General features: G+C 39.4%; 3 protein-coding genes, 1 long non-coding RNA gene and 1 pseudogene across 9 annotated transcripts in view; 2 read left to right on the top strand and 3 right to left on the bottom strand.

Annotated features, from left to right (window-relative positions):
• Window positions 1-25,314, top strand: part of LOC309700493 (uncharacterized protein) — a 2,098,293-nt gene that overhangs the window by 828,334 nt on the left and 1,244,645 nt on the right. The window lies entirely within an intron of this gene.
• Window positions 1-25,314, bottom strand: part of LOC309700733 (neuroligin-2-like) — a 120,564-nt pseudogene that overhangs the window by 51,186 nt on the left and 44,064 nt on the right. The gene's annotated exons all lie outside the window — the stretch shown is intronic.
• On the bottom strand, window positions 512-4,955 carry LOC309701127 (uncharacterized protein). 3 transcript variants are annotated; one of them, XM_082525123.1, is made up of 11 exons: window positions 4,863-4,948; window positions 4,686-4,773; window positions 3,520-3,611; window positions 2,983-3,051; window positions 2,232-2,331; window positions 1,777-2,008; window positions 1,501-1,679; window positions 1,311-1,404; window positions 895-995; window positions 712-803; window positions 515-610 (listed from the first exon to the last, which is right to left on the bottom strand). In XM_082525123.1, exons 1-7 carry the CDS (start codon window positions 4,881-4,883, stop codon window positions 1,622-1,624), a joined length of 660 nt encoding a protein of 219 aa, XP_082381249.1. In that variant the 5' UTR covers window positions 4,884-4,948; the 3' UTR covers window positions 515-610; window positions 712-803; window positions 895-995; window positions 1,311-1,404; window positions 1,501-1,621. The 3 variants fall into 3 exon arrangements, with proteins under 3 accessions (XP_082381250.1, XP_082381248.1, XP_082381249.1); XM_082525122.1 differs by having other exon boundaries at window positions 514-610; window positions 712-995; XM_082525124.1 differs by lacking the exon at window positions 2,983-3,051 and having other exon boundaries at window positions 512-610; window positions 712-995; window positions 4,863-4,955.
• On the top strand, window positions 6,290-14,503 carry LOC309701419. 2 transcript variants are annotated; one of them, XR_014274978.1, is made up of 4 exons: window positions 6,290-6,514; window positions 10,968-11,200; window positions 11,356-11,711; window positions 11,873-13,194. It is a non-coding gene; the product is annotated as an uncharacterized lncRNA (long non-coding RNA). The 2 variants fall into 2 exon arrangements; XR_014274977.1 differs by lacking the exon at window positions 6,290-6,514 and adding an exon at window positions 8,935-10,883 and having other exon boundaries at window positions 11,873-14,503.
• Window positions 14,534-23,799, bottom strand: LOC309700885 (OX-2 membrane glycoprotein-like). 2 transcript variants are annotated; one of them, XM_082524785.1, is made up of 4 exons: window positions 23,285-23,799; window positions 21,252-21,590; window positions 20,850-21,159; window positions 14,534-17,149 (listed from the first exon to the last, which is right to left on the bottom strand). In XM_082524785.1, exons 1-3 carry the CDS (start codon window positions 23,463-23,465, stop codon window positions 20,852-20,854), a joined length of 828 nt encoding a protein of 275 aa, XP_082380911.1. In that variant the 5' UTR covers window positions 23,466-23,799; the 3' UTR covers window positions 14,534-17,149; window positions 20,850-20,851. The 2 variants fall into 2 exon arrangements, with proteins under 2 accessions (XP_082380911.1, XP_082380912.1); XM_082524786.1 differs by lacking the exon at window positions 14,534-17,149 and having other exon boundaries at window positions 19,918-21,159.

The raw sequence follows: 25,314 nt of genomic DNA, 5'->3' as shown, positions 1-25,314 counted from the left end.
TGACCGTTTGAGCAGACGTGCATATTTGTGGCCTGCTGGAGGTCATTTTGCACAGCTCTGGCCTTTCTTTCCTACCCCACAGTACCTTTCCTTATCTTTTGTTTCCTACTCTTTTACTTAGTCTTTGATCACGGTTGTCTTTCTAGATAATTAATGTCATTTGTTCTGGGGCGAGTCACTGGCTCGGGTGCATTCTGGGACTGTCAGTTCACCAGTGTGCTGGCATGCTTCTTAACAAACACACCACTACAGCAAACATCTCAGTTGTACTTGTTGATTTCTTCAACAAAACACTGAACAAAACATGTCCTTGTGAGTGTGCTGCCTGGTGCTTTTACATTTTGTGGTAATTTGAGCAGCCCAGAAAGCATCCCATGAGCATGTAAAAGCATCCCCTTTTACAAGCTTATTTTTCATTGTTTGTTGACACTGTCAGAAAGATCTTAACTCTAAGTTCTTTAATGAGGCCATGGTGGGTCCTGTTGTTATACACGAGTGCATTATATTGAGACTCACCTTCAGCCCACTGCTGCAGTGTGTCGTCATCCACACCCAGCTCATTTCTGCTCGCATTCAGGCTCTCCACTTGTTCTCTAAGGATCCTTATGATCTAAGAATACATTAATAAATGTCATTCATATGGACATTTTTAGAGTACTGGTGTTTCCCCCCCATTACCACACACATTAAAATGGGTGTTGAAAAAATGACCTTTAGATATCTCTGGCTCAAAGTGCGGCCCAGTTGTTCCACTTTCCTTTTGTTCCAGCCCAAAGCCAGGAGGCTCAGCATGTCTGTTCGCCCTGCATTTCAGTTAGTATACAAATAAGAATGAATGAGCAGGAGACTGAGTGGAATCTCACACACAGACACACACCTGCTTTAGACATGTACTTCGTTGTGATGGCCGCCCTAGACAGGAAACTGTTTACTTGCTCCACCTCTTCTCCAACTGTAGAACCGGCCCCATCCTGAAACGCACCTCCCCATTTGATCTATAGAAAGGAGGTCACAATACATGACTGCTGAATTCATTCAACCTTATAACAAAATGTCTTAAACGTATCCAAGACTACAAGCTGCAGTATACCTCGCACATCCAAGTGTGAGCTACTCAAAATGAAGTACACATTAAGATAAAGTCAAGTAAATAGTATTACGACAACACCAAGAGAAAAACAAAATAAATATCCACCCATCCAAATATGTATCCACACACACACACACACACGTATGAGTATATGGTTATGGCGTTAACGTCATTTTAACAAGATTAACGCTGACAGCACTGATATATATGTGTATCTTACATCATTTGTGTGTCTCTGGATGTATTTCACAAACTCAGCAACTTCCTCATCTTTCTCAATGAAGACACCTTCAAAGTTCCCCTGCTCTGAAGTGCTGAACGAACACGGTGACAGTTGTTTGAAAAGAAACATCAAAATACAATTTTTGTACAAATCCATATTTGATTTATGTACACAATGCATAACGTACCTTGCATTTGATTGAAAGCGATAAAGCTTGCAGTTTCCATCAACTGAGACGGCGAGCATGTCTGGAGTGCAGGCAGGGCAGCTAAAGCATGGCTCCTTGCACATCCTGTCCACCTCACACTTTACAGCACTCCACTCCAAGAAACTTTTGCTGAAGGCATCAGCTGATATTCGGCCAGTCTTTTAAGTAGAGGACAAACAACAGAATATTCACGGACAGTCATCATAAACATTGATTTGCACAATTTCCTTAAACTTGACAAATTTAGAAACTCACCCTTCCAAAATGGGCTGTTCGTTCATCCAGCACTTTGACAAAGGCCTTAAGTGACATCCCTGCTGCAGCTTCTTAATGTCATAGAAAGACTGAAAGACATCCATTGAAAACAGGGTGCAGAAATTTAAGGTGCCAGGCCAATATCCACCACCCTGGAAGTCCTTAACTGAGGGGGACCACATTAGGCCACAGCTGGTGCAGCTCACCACTGGCAGTGCAAGGTTATAACGGCCTTTAGGAAGGATAAGGAGAAATCCAGTCATGGCTCAACAAAGACATTCATTTTTTCCCATGTTGTTTTCAAAGCGGTCTGGTAAATCCAAATGACCTTTGACAGGTGCCCACATATACTGCGGGCCGAGGGTAATTCAAAACAATGTAGCAATGTACAATTTGCAATAAAACCTGCAAACACATCTATTGTGTATGTACTGTGTGACAAAAGAGCAACTTACCATTTATGGTTACAAGAGCCACAATTGCACCGGGTGAAACCTCAACGTTACCTGCTGGGCAGTCACACACAGTCTGGTCTTTGCACAGGCAACAGCCGAACTAACATTAAAAACACACAATATATATAAAAAGAATTGGAAATTAAATGATACACAATAAATATACAATAACAGCACACACTCATAGTACATAGCAATAAATGCATAAGACTTAAAAACCGTACATATTGGATTGTGAAACTCTGATGAAGGCTGCAAAAACCCTCCTGTTACTGCCTCTCTGCTGTGCAGGACAAAGCGTGTGTGAACTGCAATATCACAGTCAGCACAAAGGAATGGAAGAGGCAGGCAGTCCAGACACCTCACAACTACTTGTTTGCCACACTGACACACACGGTGTGACTGTGGATCCAGAGTAGCTAACATATTGTCTATAAGACAAGGCCTGGCCTCTTTCCACTTTAGCAAGGACACCATGTTTCTGATCGCCCAGTGAGTAGCAGCTGACTCAGACGACGTCTCACAAGTCATGGCTGCGTCCTCTTCTCCATCCTCCAACAACTGAAGGAGCTCCTGACGAAGCACCTCAGTTCCACACACTAACAGAAAAAAAATAAAGAAACTCTTCCACAAAGTGAAAAACACTCTAGGCAGTATGTTTCTTAGGACTGCACAAAAGCCCTGCCTAACTCAACTATAACAACAAATATAAAAGTAAAGGAATCACAATATATACAAGAAGGTAAAGTACCTTTTGTTGGGTTGACACTGGCAACATAACTAGGTTCTTCACGTGGACACTGATGCTGATCTGCAGACACTGGGGGGAAAAAGAGATTGAAGAATATTTACTTACTGAAATTCTTTGGTGAAAACAAGTTGTGAGATAAAATCAATGGTTGTGAGAACACTGACCACGTGACAACTAGTACTTCGACTGGATGATGGTCTTTGAGGAATAAAATCTCCCTGTCTGTCAAGGGCGGCATCACTTACATTTTGATTAGATACCTTGAGTTTGTAAATGATCAGATTACATAATTGGAATACAATGTATCCAATTCAGGGTTGCAGGAGGATGAAGCCTATCCCAGCTGATACAGGACAAAGACAGGCTGCCAGTTTATTGCAGGGCTAACACGATATGTGTAACAGAAAATCCACTTAAATGTTTGATATTTCTTATAATAATCATAATTATGACTATTATTTAAAGGTTTCTTTAAATAATACATTTTGATTTTTTATAACCTCTAAAATATAAACCTGAGCTGTTTCAGATTCTGACCTCTGACCTCACTGCAGCTCCCTCTTGGAAGTACGTCTGCTTCTTGTCTACCCCCAGTGATGACCGCCTGCCCTTGATATCACGTACTGTACCTGAGGAACAAAAAAGGACAAACACTTGCCTTCATTTAAGAAGTACATTCATACAGAGGTAATCTATGGAAACACACTAGTTCACCCTTTGGGAGAAATCAGTTCCTGTGAAACATTTCTGTAAATGAACATCATGTGGAGAATGAATGAAATGAGTTCTTCAGGTGACTCAGCAGTCCCACACTGACAAATGAAATCTAGTTAAACTATTAAGCATATTTGCTCTTCTGAAATCTGTGTTAAACAACAACAAACATAAATTAGTAACAAAAATACAGCTGAGTAGAGGCTTTACAAACCACCAGCAGCCATAATGCTAAATTTTAATCTTCAAATGTTTCTGAGCCGTCTTCAACCTGCTTTTAACACATTAAAGTCCCACAGTCAATGCAGCCTGACTCAATCCTAGATGTTCAGCACACAGAGACACAGAGGTGCCGTTTAAAGTTTAGTGATAACCTGAGTCACTGATCATTTGCAGTATTACAGAGTCTGGCAGTCTTTGCATGATGTCCACGTCACTGTGAGTTTCTAGCTGACTCTCAGGTGTGACAGGTGTGCCAGCAGGAAAGAGTAATAATAACCTGCATCCTGAGGTTTGTCATGCAGGATTAAAGCAGCCAGGCTTTGTTCACACAGCTAGGATTGTATTTTACACTGACCCTGGGTCAGTATAAGTATCATACAGTTTAAACGAAGCACTGAAACTTGCACATATTTATTACAGATGCACTGAAGCTAATCGAGATATTTGCTGTCAGTCTGTGGCTGCGATTAAACACTTTACTGGAAACTTTATTAACTAGTAACTTCATCAGTCATGACAGAAGCTAATATTTCTGTGCTAACATCGTTTAAACAGTAACAGCTTTCCTCCAATATAAGCTAACGTTTACACCGTAACTTTAAGCTAGCACCATAAAGACGGTAAAACACGTAATAACATCTACAAATGCATCTTAAAGCTGTTATATTAGCACTCGGTGTATTACTAACATAACCACATTAACATTACTGACACTCGCTGACTTTTAATAGTCATTCTATAAATGCTGTCCGTTTAAATGGTCTTACCTGGTGGTCCATATGGTCCATAAGTGAAGCAGAGGGAGCCTGACCATGCGTCACACGTTTGACGAGTTGGGAGTGAGAACGTGTTGGGCTATAAGGAACACACTCACTTCCTGAGCCCTGGGCAATAAGAGACGTTTTGTGTTTTATGATTTATTGATATGTTTGATCCTTTCTGACCTGCGTTAATGAAGCAGTCATTAGAGCACCATGTCCGCTAGAATAGTTCTGTAGTTTGATGCTTGAGTCGTTGCAGACTTGTTGAAACTCCCTCACCCGTCAAAGCAGCGTCTTTGTTATTCGCGTCCAGCAGATGGCAGTGTTTCACTGTCTGACGGCTGTCTGAAGCTTCAGCTGGATTATTTGTTTAAATGAGATTGTTTTATAAAACTTACAACAACAGGCCTGAACCTGCTCAGCTCCAAAGAGCTGGCTAAACGATGGGGCATGTTCAGAATCTTCCTGAAGTTTAACAATTTCCCAAAAAGCTCCACAAAGTGAATTTTCATATAAGACAAGAAGGAAAGAACAGGGTGTGACGTGGAAGGGGCACTCTGGCAAACAAATTACTGCTTTTATTAAGTTACAAAACTCGCAGTCTTGTTCACGAGTGATCAGAGAAGGGAACAGGAGATGGACAGATGGATCGGTGCTGCGGCTGCAGACTCTTCACCAGTCCCTCTTTACCAGTCGATTTACGTCCTTACCCTCTGTCACAACGGGACTGAACGGACTCACGCGTAGGCTCTGAGTAGGGAACAATAAAGGTTTTTTATTTACAGAAGCACCAGGTGATCTATTTACACAGTGGGGAAAAGACGGGTTCCGGGAATCCACACACGAACAGGAGGGGGGAAAGACACTTGCAGTCCACACACGCTCCAAAGTCCTCACTCCATCCACGCTCCACGCTCCTCTTCACACTCCACAAGAAACACAAAAGCTCGCTCCAATCCTCACACACTTGATCGCTCAGGTAACACAGGGGCAGGTCCAGGGAAATCTATTCACAGAGATGCAAAAGGTTACTGTAAGAAGATCGCTAGGGAAACACGAGAACGAACTGAGCTGGGGTTAACACTGACGAGAGTCGGCAACGGTCCAGCGACGAGAAATACAGGGCTGCCATCTTATAAGGGGACTGGAACACTGTTGGGTGATGAGCCACAGGTGTCACCAGGTGCGTGGGCCAAGGGCAGGAGCCCACAGATGAGCTCCGCCCAGGCAGTGAGAGAAGGAGGGAGGGAGAGAGCGGGGACAAAATCAAAACAAAAAAACACATGTAGCCACACTGAGGCGACCGGGTAGACACAGGGACCCTGACACCCTCGCCTTTTTCACAAATGTCATGTATGAAAATCTATAATAACTCCAGTTATACGGATATCAATATCCTCATAAGTGAGGATATTGATGAAACTGATTTTAACTTTTACTGATTTCTGTTTAGATATAAATTGATTCAAAGTGGTCAGATATGCAGATTCTGACCTTTCCTCTGGCAAATATATAAACTCACTGAAAACAGTTTGACTTTTCAGAGAGTTTCCTATCTATCTGTATTTTTACTTTAATAGTTAAGCACGATTAACATTTAGGAAAATGGAAAAATAAACAAGTTAATAAATGAAATGAAATAATACTGATTTATATATTCACTCTGTTTACTTTTTCGATATAGAAATACAATGAAGACTTCCATGTTCCTGCTGGTGGCGCTCTCTGGCACTGTGCTCTGCATGACTAACGGACGTGTTCAGAAAACCAGCAGATCATCAACATGATCCCACAAGGGGGATGTGATGATCTGATAGCAAACAGAGATAATAATGGTAACTGTAAGCGCAAGAATACCTTTATCATTGGTGACTTTAATCAAGTTAGAACAATTTGTGATCCAAGCAATCGTATCAATGCAAATAGAAATCTTTATAAAAGCCCCACAGACGTGCACATTCTGTATTGTAAACTGCTGGGACAAACAACGATACCCATTGTACATCCAGATACAGATGAAAAGGCATATTGTAATTGCATGTGATAAAATCAATGCTTTCCTTCAGCCTGTGCACTTTGAATGTTGCTCTTGAGTTGAGAGATGCTGTGAGCTTGCTGCCATCTTTAAACATCACTTCATGATGCTGGTTTAGATGCTTTATAAGACTTTGTTACGTTTCTTAAACAGTGATGAAAATAATAAAGAGGAAATATGAGAGAAGTGATTTTCAGTGAATGTTGAAAAAAATCCCACAACAACAAAAATGATGGCAACATTGCTACACTTTGCTTTCTTAGCTTGCATATTGTACATTTTCACAGTTGTTTCTGATTGGCTCCATCTTCTCTCGCTGTCACAGCTGTTGCTCAACTTTCAGCACTCATTCAATTAAAAAAACAACAAACAAAAAAACCAAGCTGCTGCTGGTAAGGTTGGCATTCTTGCAAGACTCAGTAACACAAAACAAATAAAAAAATGCACATCCCATGTTTATCCCATGTGATTCCAGGCTGAGTTTATGCATTTATGCTTATTTGTTTATAAAATATTATAAGCTGGTCTGAGGTCATTTGTTACTAAAGAAAAACAAACAAACACTGTGTCATTATTTAATCCACTAAAACTAAGACACAATGCAGAAGCAGTGTGTGAAAACTAAGTGCACCTTCACTGGTGTAGCATCTGCCTTAGAAACAATGAAGTCAAATGAAACTGTTGAATCATCTCTATGTGCTAAAGGCTCATTTTAATGCAGCATTAATCACGTTGCTTTAACAGTGCTGCATTTTAATAATGTTTATCACGTTCTTTGTAGATTTTAATTATCACCATCGTCGCTGTGAGAACATGTCTGGTTGGAGCAGGCGGCACTCAGGGATCATGTTGTGTGGAAGAAGAGTCATGTGATTGTTTTTTTTTAAAGATTTTTTTCTATGAGTGCACAGAGTGTGAAACAGAAAGATAGGATCGACAGAGAAAGCTGATCATGTCTGTTGTGACACCTGCAATCTCTGACTAGAGTTTTAGGTTTTGTCAGGCAGCTAACACAAAGAAAGCCTGGCTTCATTGTACAAATACAACTTACATATACAACACATGACATATTACACAGAGTCATTATTTATTCAACAAAAACTAAGCCAGATGCAGTTTTTGGATTTTATTTCAAAATGTTCTTATTCTGATTGTTTACTTAATATATTTAGACACATTTGGTTTATTTCTATAAAAATGATATTTTACACAAAACTTCAAACAGCTGCCTGCAAACATGGCTCTTTATTGTAAAGCCAGGTATGAACAACAACCTGCAGCTGCATGCTGTTGTGCTCATTGGTGTCACATTAGGTTCTGAACCACAAACAGAGAAGTTTCTTAGAACTGCTGGGCTAGTGATGGAGGTGTTGATGCAAATGATGGCTTAGGGTGGTGCTACGACAGTGTATAAAAACTGAAGCTCCCAGAGCCAAGTGTTATTTGTTCTTCCGTAACTGAGGTGAACTATAACCTGCTCAGGTAGAATTTAATAACAGCGTGTCTGAACTGCTCGTCTCCAGGCTTCACGTCTCATTCTGTAAGAACTTGTTGTTTGTTTATTAACTTTTTAGAAACAACAGACTTTTGTATACTTCCAAGAAAGAGGGAGAACTTACTCTTCTGCCACACTCACGTTCATCTTTATCTGTCATCAGTTCAGATAAAAGCATCACTGATTATTCTGAACACTGTTTTAAAGCTTCTGCGTCACTCTGATTTCTTCTTAAAGTTGGCAGACAGGATTGTGAAGAAGGACATAGTGGATCCCCCCTTTTAATGAGCATATTATCTGTGAACACTGAATACAAACAACCTAAATGCTCATTAAAGAAGCAGGTTGGCTCATAAAGTGCTCTGTACTTGTTTTATGCAAGTGCTGTTTCTGGAAACAACCACCATCTGTAACCAACACAGGACTTATTGAGCTGTCAGGTGTGCAGACAACATGGCACATTTTGGGAACACCTATAGTTGATGTCTTAATTATGAAAATAGCTACTATGTAGTTGATGCTTCCTGTTCTGCCAGAGCAGGTGCAGCCTTTGTGGAAGTGGGTTCCACTGGACCAGCGTCTGTGAACGATCCATTGTGGGTGATTTTTTTTTTGACCTTACATCTGTGTGTAAGGACCAACCACAACCATCTAAAATCTTTGCATGTTATTTTATCTTCTGTGTAAGAAGTACACAGCATACCCTGATGATCAGTTTCAAGGGTTCTCAGTGTAGGATGCATACAGTATGTCATGCTGAAATATAGAGCACTTACAATAGAACCCACTAGAAACCAATTATTTTAGCCTGGTTCCTTAAATCTATGGCATTTTTCCCATGCTGACTGATATGCTGCTCAGTGTCTTTTGCTGTCTGTCATGATCCTGGGCCATGTTGGCCCAGCATTCTTAGTTTTCATATGTTTTGTGTGTTGTTCTTTATTTATGCCATGGTTTCTGTTAAGATGTTCCTTATTTGATTACCTCCTGTGTGCCCCTCTGTTTATCTGTGAGCCCTCGTTTCCCCTCCTTGAGTTTTATTCCATGTTTTCCCAGCCCGTTATGTCCGTGCTCTCCCCGTGCTGTCTCTCCTCCTCTCTGAACCTCCGTGTACTTCCTGTTTTACTTTGACAGTCTCCCGTCAGTGTTGCGTTCACTCCTGCCGTGTCTTGTTATGATTATCAGTGTCACCTGTGTTCCCCGTGTGCTCCCACTTCCCTCGTTAACCCTCTGTGTATTTATGTCTGCGTCTCCCTCAGTTCTGTGTCGCGTTCTCCCTCATTCATGGCCGTGTGTTTCTCTGTGTATTACGTTATAGTTTCCTCGTTTAGGTTGTATGGTTTCTCTCTCCAGCAATAAAGCTGTGTTTTGAGTTCATTCCTGCCTCCGTGAGCTTGCGTTTGGGTCCTCATCCTGCCTGCACACAGCCGCAACCATGACAGTCTGCTTTTAAATCAGATGTCACTCTGAACATAAACACAAGCCACAGCAGCCCAGCTGTCTTAGCTGAGTACAAGGATACATTTACTCTCTTTGTGTAAAATATTGTGATGATTTTACATTATATTAGGCAGGCAGCTGCCCAAATTAAACCGTGACTATTAGCAGTTTGGTTATTTTGAACGCCTCGGCTGGAAAAAATTCAAAATGGTTTGTAAGGTTGGCCACAGCTTTGTATGTAAAGGGGAGTTAGAAGATTGCTTCATATTTTAAGATTGATTAAGATTAATTAATATTTTTAATTGTTTTATTTTACATCTCACCTTTTACACTGCATTGAGTTGCTGCCATGTGATTGGCTGAGTGTACATCGTTCTTTGTTTCAAAATGGACTTAATGCTTGGTTGAACAGTTGTGATGTTTATCTCCTTTAGATTTATTTTTTATTGTCATGATGAAAAATGGTTTGTTGGTTCATACCTATGAAGTTACAGTGTTTCTGAAAAGCCTAAAAAGATGCATTGTTACCATAGTAAACTTCAAAACAGACTTTATTATATGATATAGTTATAAAATTGGATAAAAACTGACTTCAGCATAATATAAAATAATGTGTTGTCACTATGTATGCATTGGTCAACTTTCAGATCTATGAAGTTCAGCTCCCCCAGCTGTGTCTCCCTTCTGTGGCCCATTCCCTCATTACTACCCTGTGTATTTAAGCCCTGTGTTTTCCCACGCTTGGTGTCGCGTCGTACCCTCAGACCCTGCCTGTGTGTTCCTGCTTGGTTTCATGGTTTGGTTTCTGTTTTTGTTTCATGCCAGCAATAAAAGCTGTGGTTTTAGTTACATTTCGTCTCGGAGTCCTGCATTTGGATCCACATTTCCACCTGCCCGCACTCAGAGCCCTGACATCAGCATAATATAAAATAATGTGTTTTCCCGATACCTGATTTTTAGCACTATGTATGCATTGGTCAACTTTCAGATCTATGAAGTTCAGCTCAGTTATCTATGTTTTCATTTTTAGTTTCCATTTGCATTTAGATGCACGGCCGATTCTCTGATGTGTGATCTGTTTCTACCTGTGCTGATGCTAGCAGGACTAAAGCTGATCAAGCAGCAGTAAATATGTGAAGCAAGGCTGAAGGATACACTCATAAAATGAACAGAATCATAAGAATATAACAGCACGAGCACTGCAAATGCAACTAAACCATGTTGACATCAAATGGTATGTTATTTGAAATCTATATGAAATAATGACACATCTATGTTTTCCAATTTATTTTATTTATTAATTTTATTTTTTCCACAGTTGTGTAAATCAGTCTGTCTGTGGACTGCCAGCCAACACATCCACAACACCAACAACTCAGACAGCACAAAGCCTTTTAAGTTGGCGAGGCGTGATAGCAAATGCAGCGCAGGTACATCCATCTGACCTGCAGCAGCATCGCAGACCACGCCCCCCCTCCACACCACTCTTTCCTCATAGTTGCTCGCCATCGTTGCTCTCAGAGGGTAGAAGGTCCCGATCGAAGTGCACAGGTAACTTCCCTTCACATTTCACGACAATGATCCTGTTGGTGAGAAGCCTGCCTTCATACTGGCAGCTGGGTTTCCTGGCTCCCTGATGCTTTAGCTTACATTTAATTATGCGAAACGTTGCGGTACTATACGTCATGCCGCTATTTTCATCGTAGCTCCCATCACCTCTACAAATGGATTTGACCTTTGCTGGAATGCTGAGGATGAATGTGTTGGTTTCCTTACAACTGTTGTCAAGTTTGTAGATATTCCTATTTGATATTTCTGTGTTACACAGCTTTTCAGTCATCTTAGCATCTACATGCTGTCTTCTAAACTTTTCATAAGGTGTTTCTTCAGGTCGGTGCTCGCTTGGTTGAAAATTGTTCACTTTGGAAAATCCGGAAGCAAAGAGCAGCACGAGCATCGTGCAGACAAACAGTGTCTTCATCGTCTCCTGGAGAAGAAAACACATGGACATTTTTCCACATTAAGAATTTGGCAGATACATCCTTTTGGATCCTGAAGCTCAGTAAGTCGTCTTTGTGAGCTGCAAACACACACGACAAGAGGACTGATAGACCTTTTTCTTTAAATGAAAGAAGTAGTTTTATTTATAGTTTTCTTTTTTATTTATTTCTAATCATATATATTACTTTGTTCTCTGTTTATTTTTTATTTTTCAACTGTTAGGACGATTTCTAAATATCCTGAACAAGCCTGATCTGGACGGCTCCTGGAAGCAGATTCAGGCGTGATGATGTCATTTTCAACTGGAAAAAGAAGCTTTGAAAAGCTGAAGTAGTTTAAATGTTTAGATATTTAACCTTGTTGTATTACTTTATATTTTATATTCATCGTATTAAGACATCAAGATATTTGTTTTTGCCTTAAAATTTTGTGTTTTCATTTATACTTTTTGTTATTCTTTTTTTTAATTTTGTCATTTTGCCTTTTTTACTTGATGTGATTTGGATAAATATATATTTATATCTACAGATATATTGAGAGAGTTTTTCTCTGGGTTTCACAAGCCCATTTTATAGATAAAAGTCCAGGTCATAATAGATCCGGTTCATTAAGAACAAAGTTTAAATCCGATTTAATATAAAAGCCTTTCTGCACTCAGTTATTCTTTCCTGTCACATGTTTCACTGTGCTCTGTAGTAACAATGACACACTGCAAAATAAAAATAATAAGACACTCACCTTTTTTTCCTTTACTAATGATGATGATTAACCTGCAGTGGTTCAGGTATAAGTTGGTTGTCTGGAACAGCAGGTGATGAAGATGTGGTGAAGGGTCTGTGGTTCATGTATATAGTGGGTTCATTACATAACTGGATAGGCAACATCTGACAGTCAGTTTAAATAAGATCTTGTTGTATTTGAACACAAATCAGCAAAAACAGGTCTCTCACCGTGCAAATATACAGCTTACGTAAGTTTAGTGTGCTCACCGAATGCAGTGTTTAGTGTAGCAGCAGAATTATGACAGTTTATGGAGATGTTCAACGTGAGCCTGCTGCCCAGCTTTAAAAGGAAAATCATTTTAAATGATACATAATAAGTTCTTAGCAAAAGAGGAATGCAGACGGAGATGAGCAGAGATCTCTTCTGCAGTTCAGATGCTGCTGTGAGTTCTAGTTCACTTCTGTCACAGAGGAACAAAGTGTGTTTGGATCTGGACACTTTGATTTTTATACTTCTGATCAGCACCACCTCAAATAATCCTTTGCATCCACACCTACATCACTGGCCCACCACTTCTAGGAAACTTTAACACTTCCCTGCTTGTGACTCAGAAAGATAATGCAAATATGATGACCACTGACCACAAGAACCTGCATGTAGATGCAGCCTGTTTTTCCACATCTGGCTTTAGAAAAAAAATTAATGCACAAACAAATAGATTTAAAATAAAAAGATGTGTTGGTATATTTTGACCTTTCAAATAAACTATTAACACTTCTTTTTTCCCCTTTTTAAGTATAATTTTTGGCAAATAAAGTGAATGTTTTGACCATTTGCAGTTAAAATGTTGAACAATCTTTTTATTTTTGTTTTACTACCAGTTGGTTGTAATAATTTCATATGAGGATTTACATGGATGTATAACAAAACAAAGGATAAAAGTATATATAAAAGTATATTTAATGAAGCTGATCGAACAACAGTGCAATATGGCATGATGACAGTGTTTACAATTTTGGCAGGAGAACAAAAGATAAATATTATAAAATACAAGACATGAAAATCTCAGAGGTCAGGGGTCGGGGGCCCAGGAAGTCTGACCCGCAGATTCCAGGTCTGACTTCGAGTACATAAAATATCATCTTTCTTGTGGGGAAGGAGCCTGAGTTAGAGCAGGAAGTTACACCATATTGATATTGTTGGGGTAGCCTCAATGCCAGTGTTGGACTCTCCAGTTTCCTTGAAGGAGGTTTGACTTTGTGCCATCGTTGGCTGGACTCTGTGCTCATTGATATCCCCGTATCAGTGAGTTAAGACACCATGCATTTATTTTCTGTGTGGCACACAACAAGAAAACAAGCCAAGAGAGAACACATCAGCCTCCAATGACAGTTTATTAAAAGGTTTATTGGAGGTTATTTGTTGTGTTATTGAACCTGTGTGCTAATGAAAGAGTGTCCTTAATAAACGTACTCCATAAGGAAGTGTGTTCACAAGTGCACAGAACACATTAGGGCACAGGTCAGTGATCGGTTTTACAATTGTATTGTCAGATCGATGGACACTTTCGGATACTTGGATATTCAGGTGATTAGAGGAGCAGAGATGATCAGCTGATCAGGATTTGGTGGTGTGTTGGATCAGGTGGTGGAGAGATACAGGACAGGCCTGACATACACAAACGTATAGTGAAGGTGCAGAGGCTCAGATCTGTGACATCGTCCCAGCTCAGTGTCCATATTTAGATGTAACAGTGCTATAGACTTTACCTGACAACTTGTATGAGTAATGTTTTCATCTCAGGCATGTCAATTTCATTTGTGAATATATTTTTAATACTTGTACAACAGATTTTTTTGAGTGTTAAATAGAAATTATATGCTGAAACTGAAGTGATGGGTCGCACTCTTTAGTTCACCCCTGCTCTCGAAACAATGTAGGTGGTCCAGTTAACATATTTACATTTTTTCATTTGCTGTTTCACTTGCAAAATATTTCCAGTGTGACATTTGATCAGGTCTTGTAAACCTTGTCGTTAACCAAGCAGTCACTCCCAGGCTGCTGTGCTGATCACCGGATCTTAACTTCATTGTCACAGTGCACTCAGAACAAAACAGCCATGCAGAGATATGAGTCACAGTGACGTTAAAACTGATGAAGACCGTCGTCGTTAGAACCAGCAAACTGAACGAACTAAAAAAGATCATCTAAATTCAACTGGTCTAAAATATCAGGATCTCAGTGTTAAGTCCATATTTTTGAAGTAGAAGCTTTTACTGGTTTTACTTAAGAAAAAGAAATAATAAGGAATTGTTTTGGAATTTGTCCAGGTTAACAGATGAAATCATGTTCAGTGCTTTGTCCTGTCAGTAAACACAGATTCTTTATTTGCACTGAATGGGACAGCATATAATTTCACTGCTTTTGGCGTAATGACAATAAAAGATAGTTTCAAAGTCTGACCTGCAAAGCCCGTCCACCCAGTGTCCTCCTCAGTCATGCTGGTTGCATGATTGCTGTAGAAGTGCTAAACTACTGTGACCTGATTAATTGAACTGAACTCACACTGCAATAACTAATCAGTGAGGTGGTAGTTTAAGTACTTCATTACCAAAATGTATAAATGAAGTACATCAGAAGATGTTGGGGAAGAAGGACTTCACCGGGTGGGCCTGGACCCCCGAGGCCTGTCCCTGTGCCGACCTCGTCTGAGTCTAATAGATTTATAAGATAGAGCTCATCAAAAGACTAAGATATGAATATAAACATGATATTTGTCAGTTTAATTTAATGTTAAGTTGAACTGGAGTTAACCAGAATCCCTTACTCTTCCAACTCCTCTACTTTGTCTAACAGTTAGCTTAGCTTAGCCTAGCCAAGTTTTCTTTGCAAAATTGCTAATTGCATGGTTTCAAATTGCAGTTTTGATTTTAAGTGGACTAATTGTTCAGACCTGCTCTGGGGCCTGTCTGAAGTATTAAATTGACATATATTTGTCTCAACACCTACGCAGGAGAACTTTTTTGTAAGTGTGAAATGGAAAATAGAAGAAGAAGTAGAGATGTGGGTGTTCCTATTTACATGTTTTTATTTTCTGTTTCTTTAGCCAAACATGTTATTTGATCAGAGCACCTGCCTGTACACCTGCTGTTAACCAAGCAGTTATTTTCAAGCTGCTACACTGATCACAAAGTCAGGACATATGAATGACAGGAAGTGTCCAGTGTCACGTAGCGATATTAATGACAACAATGATGGGTCAAAGCAACATATGAACATTTATTACGATATCCTGATAAATGTAATGCAGCGGGATAACTTCTACAGTTATTATGTTAGTGATGATGCCTCTTTGCTTTTCATTTATTCACAGCTTTGTGGCGTACGATGGAGTGTCAGGGCCACATTAAGATGATAACCTGCCACGGCTGCAGTACCCTCTACAACACGGCTTGTGTCGATGATTTAGTGAAGCAAACTGATCAGCTGTCTCATTGTGTCTTTTGTGTGTTTGGTTTTGTGTTTTCAATGAACTGAAAGCCCTCTTTAATGCACGAGGGTGTGACCATCCACATTCTCTCATCTGTCCAGTGTCAGCCATTCATTTTGTGCAAATGGTCAAGTCTTCCAAGTGTGCGTGCTTTTCCTTCAGCGTCTGTGTTACTCGCGTCCAGCAGATGGCAGTGTTTCACTGTCTGACGGCTGTCTGAAGCTTCAGCTGGATTATCCGTTTGCTATGTTTGCCATGTTACAGTCAGTGGGGAGGAAAAACTCCTTTTTAACAGGAATATCTAGACATGAGTGATTACTGCAGTGGGGCACTATCTGTGCTATCTATAAGAAATGTTAGCAACAATAAAACTCTGAGGATCAGGGCTCCATTTCACTCCAGTGTTCAGTGGCATTTTAAAAGAGTGAATACCGACGCTGAATGTCTTTGTAAAGCAAAAGCACTTTGTTAGCCTTTACAGAGCAAAGCTATGGATCAATGTGCAGTGAAGAAAAATCGAGGTGGCCAGTCTGTCCTTTCCTAACCAATCACAGAGCTCCTTACATTGCACCATGTGGCTAATTTGCATTTTACTGATATTGCTGGGCTGCTGTCAATCATTTTGTCTTTATATTACAACAGAGCATTGACCTTTAACCTGTTTAATTCATACTGAGTATTTAAAAAAATGTATTGTCATAATAAATTCTGCCTCACTGAAACACCATTTTGCATTAGCCTCTATCACCTGACTTGTCACTGATGATATCACTGCATGAGCAGGCGAGCGGTAGCGGCGGGGGGGTGTAGGTGAAGCTCGTGAAGAACAAAATTCTGTACGAGCGGACGCAGTGAGTCCAATAACCAGGGGTAACTGGAAATAAGGTGTTGTAGGCTGGCTTCCACAGTGTAAAGAGACGCTTCTCCCTCATGCTCTAACAGCTGGTAAATCAATTTAGAAGCAGAGTCGATAACGGCCTCCTGAAGCTCCCTAGGTGGGGTGACTGCCGCTGGATCCATATCTGGCTGGTCCGTACTGTCACGGCGGGTGAGGAGAGCCGTGTGAAAATAATAAATGAGGATCCAATCGCAGGCAGTAGTGGAGAAGTGAAGGTGGTTTATTGAACACAAAAATAAATATGGACAACAGCAAATGGAGCACGAACTAAACTAGACTGGAAACAACTAAACTACAGAGCACAAACCTGGACAAGAACGAGCAGAGGAGATGGACAGCAGGGAGAACACACGGGTGAGACATGGTGGACACACAGACGGACCAGCAACTACAATGACAGAGGACACGACTTAAATACACAGAGAAACACAGGGGAATTACACACAGGTGGTGGACACAGCTGGGAATAATCACCAAGACGAGACAGAGGTCAAACTGAACACACTCACATGAGACGCAGACCTTCACAATAAAACAGGAACAAGAAACCATCACACTAAGACGCAGACTCGACATAGAGAGAGAGACAGAAAATGACACATGGAACTAAACTAAACCTGCAAAAACATGACAACTCAAAATACTGGGTCAAACTGAGCCAGAACCGTGACAGACTTTCTATAATGTTTTGCTTGAGCATGTCCTGCTTTTCTGTAATGTTATTTCTACAGTTTTAGCAGTTCTTCTCGAGGGAAAGAGAAAGATGTAAAAATCTTATACGTTATATATGTTAAATAACATGTGTAGTGCTCACATGTAATGCAGATGTTAGCTTTGATCTAACCAATAAATCCTGATTGGATGTTGTTAGCGTTAGCACTTGTGTTTGCTTCCCTGCTGTACAACAGCATTACCAAAATACAACTGAAGAAACAAACTCAGTTATGAAAAGTTTGTGTTCAGTTTGCAGTCGCTGAAAATAATTACACCTTTGGGAATGACATGGAAATGCTCCCACACTAAAGATTGGGTTTGGTTTTGGGGATTTTCCATCTTAATTTATCTGTCTTATTTGGCTACATCTACGACACTGCTATGCTCTCTCTTGCCTATGTTTTCGTGGCTGCTGCTATCTGTATTTTAATATATATTTATATGCAATGAAAATTCCCGTCTCGCCCCTCCCGGCAGTCTGTATACTTTAAGCTCGGGTAGTTTTTACACAGGATACGGGAGGATTATTGAGAAGAACCTAAGCAAACACGTGACAAGTTTTCAACAGGAATGAATGACAGTAAAAATGTTACCTCACAGATCGTTTTCATGCCATCAGTAATGAGCTGGTTTCAGCTGGACTGGACACACTCAAATGGCAAAGAAGGTTGTGTAGCCTTTGCAGAGAAGATGAAATGCATTCATGTAAATCAAAATGCATCTTTTAATTGAGGTAGAGGTTTGTCAGAGATATTATTCTCATAATGTACCTTTGTCCCAGCTGATTACCGTCATTAAACAGCAGGTTGCAAAAACCTCTTGTGTACCTCTTTTCAACCACTGGGAGGCGCTACAGCTTCATTCCTTTCACACTAAGGCAGCGGTAGGGAACTCCAGGCCTCGAGGGCCGGTGTCCCTGCAGGTTTTAGACGTTCCCTACCCCTGCACTAAGGCCTTTGAAATCTTCATTAACACTGAGCTTGAAATTTCTATCAGTCGAATGCAAAGGAGTTCTGTGGTTGTAGGACAGAGGTAGGGAACGTTAATCTGCCATCATTTAGATTATATGACAACAACCTTCAAATCTGAAGTCTCAGAAATCTGCTTCATGTACAAGTTCCTCCAATAATCAGGGCTAATATCACCAAATTGTACATAAACAGACTTTTACATGTTAAATATTTCTCAAATATGGGGAAAAAAACAATATAAAATACTATATTATTAACAAAATATCTTAAGATACAGCTACAAATTGCTTGAAACATTTGCAATGAAATATATAAAACAGCTTTATTGTCAGTGAGGACAAAGTTATAGTGATGCTGTGCTGGAGTGTTCAAAAGAAGACAGAGACATGAAGTATAAATATTGTATAATATTAAATATAAGAAAGAACAAAGTTATAAAAACATTAATAATTGAAATCTGCAACAATATTCACATAAAGTGTAAAATACAGAGTTAACTGTTTAATAGGTAAAGTTTAGGTCTTGCAGTCAAACAATGATCCCAAACACAGCAGCAAATCTACAGCAGAATAGCTGAAAAGCAAAGTCCAGACCTCAACCTGGGACATTCAGAGAGCTGTGCTTAAATAAATGCCCACAAAGCTCAAAGAACTGAAGCAACGTTGTAATGAAGAGTGGGCCAACATTCCTCCACAACAATATGAGAGACTGATAAAGTCAAGCAGAAAACAATTAGCTCACATTTGTGCTGCTAGAAGTGTTTCTAGTTATTCACAGGACTGTAGTTTGAATTTAAAGAAATGTGAAAGTGCACTGAAATTAACATAAAGTTATTGCAATTTTTAAAAAAAATCAAGAAATCTAAGAGGAAGAAACAATGTAAACCACACAATTGTTTTCCTTATATTCTCCACACGGCAATGCACATAACAGACATAAAATATTTGCATTTATCAATAGAAAATATACAATTTTTCCATAGTCATAGCCAGGCCCGATTACTGCCAAACCTGTGCTGAATCAATCACTTAAACAGGACCTGTCTGACAAAGTAGAGTAGACCAAAAGATCCTCAAAAACTACACATCATGGCGCAATCCAAGGAAATTCAGAAGCAAATAAGAAACAAAGTAATTGAGATCTCTCAGTCTGGAGATGCAACGTCAAGATGAACAGAATCCAGTTTCTGGGATCCTGAAGGAGAATGTCTGGCCATCTGTTCACGACCACAAGCTGAAGTGCACTTGATCCAAAGCACACCAACAAGTCCACCTCTAAGCAGCTTAAGTAAAAGAAAATAAAGACTTTGGAATGGCTTAGCCAAAGTTCATACGTGAATCTGATTGAGGTGCTGTGACCTTGGAAAGGTGGTTCATACTCAAAACCCCTCCAGTGTGGCTGAATTACAACAATTTTGCAAAGATGAGTGGGCAGAAATTCTTCCACCACCTCGTAAAGGACTCATTGCCAGTTATCCCAAACGCTTTATTGCAGATGTTTCTACTCAGGGTGGCCCAACCAGTTATTAGGTTTAGGGGGCAATCACTTTTTCCACACAGGGCCATAATAATGGCCGCCTTAATAATAAATGCCTTGATTTAGGAACTACTTTTAATGTTTACTTGTGCTATTTTGCAAAAAATAAAATCTCTGCAAAAACATCAAAACTGCTGACCGTCTGACCTCAATATGAAATTATTAATCTTTTGACAAAAAACATTTAGATTTGTAAAAATAAAGAAACCATAGAGGAACAAACAATGTTGTTTGCTACGTTCTAACATGGCAATCTAAATAACAGTAATGCAAACATATATATTTATCAATAAAAACAGATCGCCTTTTCACTGTTACAAAAGTCAAGTACATCAATGTTTGTTCAGCTTTCATAAATGTAAGTTTATAAGTACATAGTACATTTTTTGGTCCAACTTCTTTTAATACATGCAACACATTTCAGAACATTTGGGACAGAGACAACAAAAGACTGGAAATACTTTGTAAAAATCTGGTGAAACACTTTAAAGCCAGTGGGATTAAATGGGAAACATAAAATTTAATACTAGACAAAGACCGATTGAATCATGAAGCAAAGAATTAATAACTAAATCACAAGTAGAAAATGTTATGCAGATATTATTGGATAGATTTTGGTGTAGAAAAAAATGACAAGAAATGAAAAATGAAAGTTATCTGGTCTTTTTCTTTAAAGAGTAGCCTACTGCAGAGCAGCAACACTGACAAAGACCATCATCACCAATGCTGCAGCTAATACAATGATCCAGGAGGAAACTTGAAAAAGCAGGAAAAATGTGACACTGATCAAAATGAATACATCAATTATTGATCAAAGAGAAAATGCATACTAGCACAATGCATTGTTATTGCATCTCAGTTTCTCACCATCACTGATAATCTGACGTCTGCTGGACCTCAGGAATCGTCTCCATCACCTCTCTGTGAGGAGCAGAGAGCACTCGTGCTGCACATCCCACCTGTGTGCTGTGTTTACGTGAACCTGAGAGCACAGCTGTAGTGGTGACAGTGAATGTAGCGTTGGTGTTGGACACACTGACAGTGTTGTACTGTGAGAAGCTGAGGTCTTGTTGTGAGAGTGTTACAGTGGGAGCAGGTCGACCAGTGGCTGAACAGGAAACAACCCACTCTTCAGCAGAGTTTGACTCTCTGACATCAACAAAAGGTTCATGCAGCTCTGTGAAGGATCAGGAAATATTGCAAGGAATATGTTGTTGAAAGGAAATCAGTTTCTAGCACATTTAAACACATTAATGCAAAAGTTCTTACCATAGACTTGGAAGCAGGTTCTACCAGTGAAGGAGCCTTCAGGATAAGTGTTAAACAGACAGTGATAGCATCCTTCATCCTGCTCCGTCACATTCCTGATGACTATGGAGCAGTTCTGTAGTCCAGTGTATTTAAACTTGAGTTTATCGTTAAAGCCATCATTCACTCTCTGACCATAGTACTTGCTGTAGGTGGCAACATTTGTCTCCACATCACGTGAGATTTTCTGCCATGTGACCTGAAGGACGTCTTTAGTGTCCAAGAGCTGACAGCTGAATTCAGCATCTTCTCCCACTGCTGCCAGCACAGTCTGCTGTGTTTGGACCACTGCTGTTAGAGCTGCATGGAGAATAACATGAGTTAGAGATGTGGAACTGAGAGGTATTGATGGGAAGGATTAAACAATCATTCGGGTCATGGAGTAGTCTGTGTTTTAGGCTCAAACAAATTGACATATGGGTACCACTTAAATGTGATGTAGACTATAAATATAAACCTGACACTCATTGTTTCATACTGTATGTTTCAGGGACATTTTCTTTCATCTATAAAAAAAAAGTAAGACAATTCAGTTAGCTACCAACTAAACAAAGAAAGTCAGATAGATGTCCAGATCGTGTCTATATTGGTTCTGTTGGTCCATGACCAATTCTGGAGGTCTGTACTGCATTTGAACTTTTTCAACAATTTAGAGGTCCAACCATGATTTAAGCTGGACATCAATATGGCGTTCAACATTAGAACCTTGGACTTGATGTATATTTGTTGGACATCATGTAGATATCTATGACAAGTGCAGGGAATTTAAAGGTTTAATTGAGGTCATATTTTTTATTTACAAAATATCAATATTGGGGTTACAAAACAATCCCTTCAGTGGACCAAAAATGAATTATAAAACCCATCACTTCAACATAACCAATACCAGGACTGGTATTGACTGGTAACTCGTGCTACTGTAGAAATTCCCATTGATTTTCTACATTTTCCCAGAGGCCTCCCCTTCTGTGGATTACTAGTATGTTATTTATTAATTTGTGCCTCAGTTATTTCAGATCAGTTATTTCACTGGGGACGCCCTATATTGCCCACTTCCTAATTTCAGCACTGTTTGATCTTTCTCTTTAGCATGTATGTAACTTTGGCTTGTTGAGATTTTGGCATTACTTCTGTCATAAACATTCTCTCTCAGACATAACTGACTAAGATTTCTGTGGTTACCCAGAACATTTTAATAGACTTTTTGTAATCAATCAGGTCTTCAACCCCTTCTTTTTAAAATAGTGTATAAACCGTATGTATGTGTGAAAGACTGTTAATGTTTTGATAAATTGTTTATTTTAGAACAATTGGTGAGTGTGTTTAGCCACTTCACACTACTACACTTTGCTCTAAACTACATTCCTTCTCTGAACAGTATATATGTGAATGGACTGACGGATCTTTTCATTTCAAATGTTAAATAATTGTCAGTAAACTACTTATGACCTGAACTCCATCTCTGTCTAATGGAAATGAGTGCCTTCTTGTTTTTAACTACATTGGGGTTGTGAAACGTCTTTTACATTGTAGGCCACATACAACCCAATTTTTGTTAATTTACCAACCATACATACATAACACACAAACATGTGGTTTATCTATTGCTTTCATCGTAATATGAATAGGCATGGGGCAACCTTTAACAAAACAGTCTAAAGCTGTTTTCACACAGCTCTCAAAACAGTCTCATTAATCTGAATGATGAACAACTCATGACACAGAAAGTTGATTTTGTTCTGTTTTATTAGGCTGAGTGTTCAGTGGGAGAAACGTTTTGTCACTCATTCAAACAAAATCTAAACTCTTCAGTAATTGTATCTCCCTCTAATTCTGTCTAAAGACAATCTCTTTGTCACTTCAGAGAAAAGTTCTCACATTTTAGGATCAATTTTTAATTATTACGAGTGAAGGTTCTTGTTTTCTTTTTTTTTTTCTCTTGTCACAATAAATAACTTTAAAAAACAAAAACAACAATACGGAATAAAACTTACCTTTTGAAAAGGCCATAAAAAGAAAAAACAAACACAGAATCCCACAGTCTGACATGGTGCACGTCTCTGTGTCCCCACTGGCTATTGTACCACGTATTGAAACAACGTCGTACAATAGCCAAATTATTGAAAACTCAAATGTCCCCGAAGGAAGGAAGAATCTCCCTTCCTTGTGGGACATTCCAAGGCATGTTAGAATGATCAACTGTACCAAGTAAAGTACAAAAACTTCCCAGTGCAGAGTTTCATCAGTGTTTTAATCAGCAAACTCAATCATTTTTTTCTGCATTTTGAAAATTCAGTAAAGCTGTAGGTGTCAACATTTGTCTCCACATCTTGTAAGATTTTCTGTCATGTGACCTGAAGGATGTATTTAGTCTCCGAGAGCTGACAGCTGAATTCAGCATCTTCTCCCACTGCAGCCAGCACAGTCTGCTGTGCTTGTATCACTGTTGTTAGAGCTGCACAAACAAAATAAGAGGCTTTCATAGTCCGTGTTTTATGTTTCATTTAAAAAAAAAAACAACAACTACATAACAGAATTCACTGAGGTACATACTGAACTTACAGGACAGAAACAAAGTACCAATCCTATTGCAGTAGTATATCTCCAGTAACAATACCAGCATTGGTATCAATACTATTGATAACTGCATCAATCTGCCCACATCTAACTTGTGCTATTGTAGAAATTCCCTGTGAACTTATACATTTTCTCAGAAGCCTTCCCTCCGCGCATTACTGGTATGTTATTTATTATTTTGTGCTCCAAGTTCAGTTATTTCACTGGGGAAGCCCCGTAATGCCCACTTCTTCATTTCAGTACTGTTTGATCTTTCCCTTTAACATGTATGTAACTTTGGCTTGTTGAGATTTTAGCATTACTTCTGTCACCAACATTTTAATGCTATCTTTACTCTGTTATAATCATCTCTCTATCTCAGGCATAACTGACTGTGTCCATCTCCCACGCGTGTGATCATTAAAATCATCGTTTGACTCAACCCGGCCGGACCAGTGTTGTTATTGTGTTTTTTCTCTTGTCTCCATCCCCAATTTTGAACTCGTAACACTCTGTAACTGTTAGCTAGGCAATTTCACATTTTTGTCTTTTTGTGGAATCAGTGTGTTTGAACAGCACAAATTCTGCCTTTTCTAATTTTGAAAGACTGAACATGATATAAACAAAATAAATCTGATCTGTTCCTCTATAAATCTGGACAAATCTCAGATTCTGAAGTTCTCAGCGCTTACATTTTGTCCTCTCCTACACTTCTGCTGAAAACTGACATGTGATGTGTTTGTACAGCTTCCTCTGTCGGTTTTTAACAAACCAACAAATTATCCAACAGAAGAGTATACCTTTGAGACAATGGTGTAGGTCTACTTTCCAAACTGAGAGGATGGATGAGATGATGGTGCAGGTTTCCAGTCTTAATTCAGTCTTGTTGCCACATTGTGGTCACCTGTCACCTTACTTTTGCTGTGGGAATTATGAAATGATAGCTAGACTTTAGCTTGCCTGTAGTGGCATTAAATGATCCTTTAGAAAATAGTTATAAATGTATTAGTTCCCAACATTGTACATTGCTGAATCATTATTTTTACTGAAAGTCTGTTCAGTTTCCAAACTAAAAGTAAAATTGAGTGTGACTCGCCGGCACATTACAGTGAGACTCTCCAGTTTGATCAGCAGAGAAAAAAGATATCTCAAACAAAATATGACGGAATTTCAAAAACCTTAGTGGATCCCAAAGAGCTTACTAAAATTTAATGTTTGCTTTGATTCCTGCTTTGCTCACTCTTGGCGTTCTCTCCATGAGCTTCATGAGGTCATCACCTGAAATGGTTTCCAACAGTCTTGAAGGAGTTCCCAGAGATGCTGAGCACTTGTTGGTCCTTTGCCTTCACTCTGAGCTCCATCTCAACCCAAACCATCTCCACTGGGTTTAGGTCAGGTGACTGTGGAGGCCAGACCATCTGGTCAGCACTCCATCACGCTCCTTCTTGGTCAAACAGCCCTCACACAG

The sequence above is a fragment of the Aulonocara stuartgranti genome (assembly GCF_965226115.1).
Source record: "Aulonocara stuartgranti genome assembly, chromosome: 3".
NCBI lineage: Eukaryota > Metazoa > Chordata > Actinopteri > Cichliformes > Cichlidae > Aulonocara > Aulonocara stuartgranti.
Note: the sequence above shows the minus strand (reverse complement) of the source record. Positions and strands in the feature narration are given on the sequence as shown.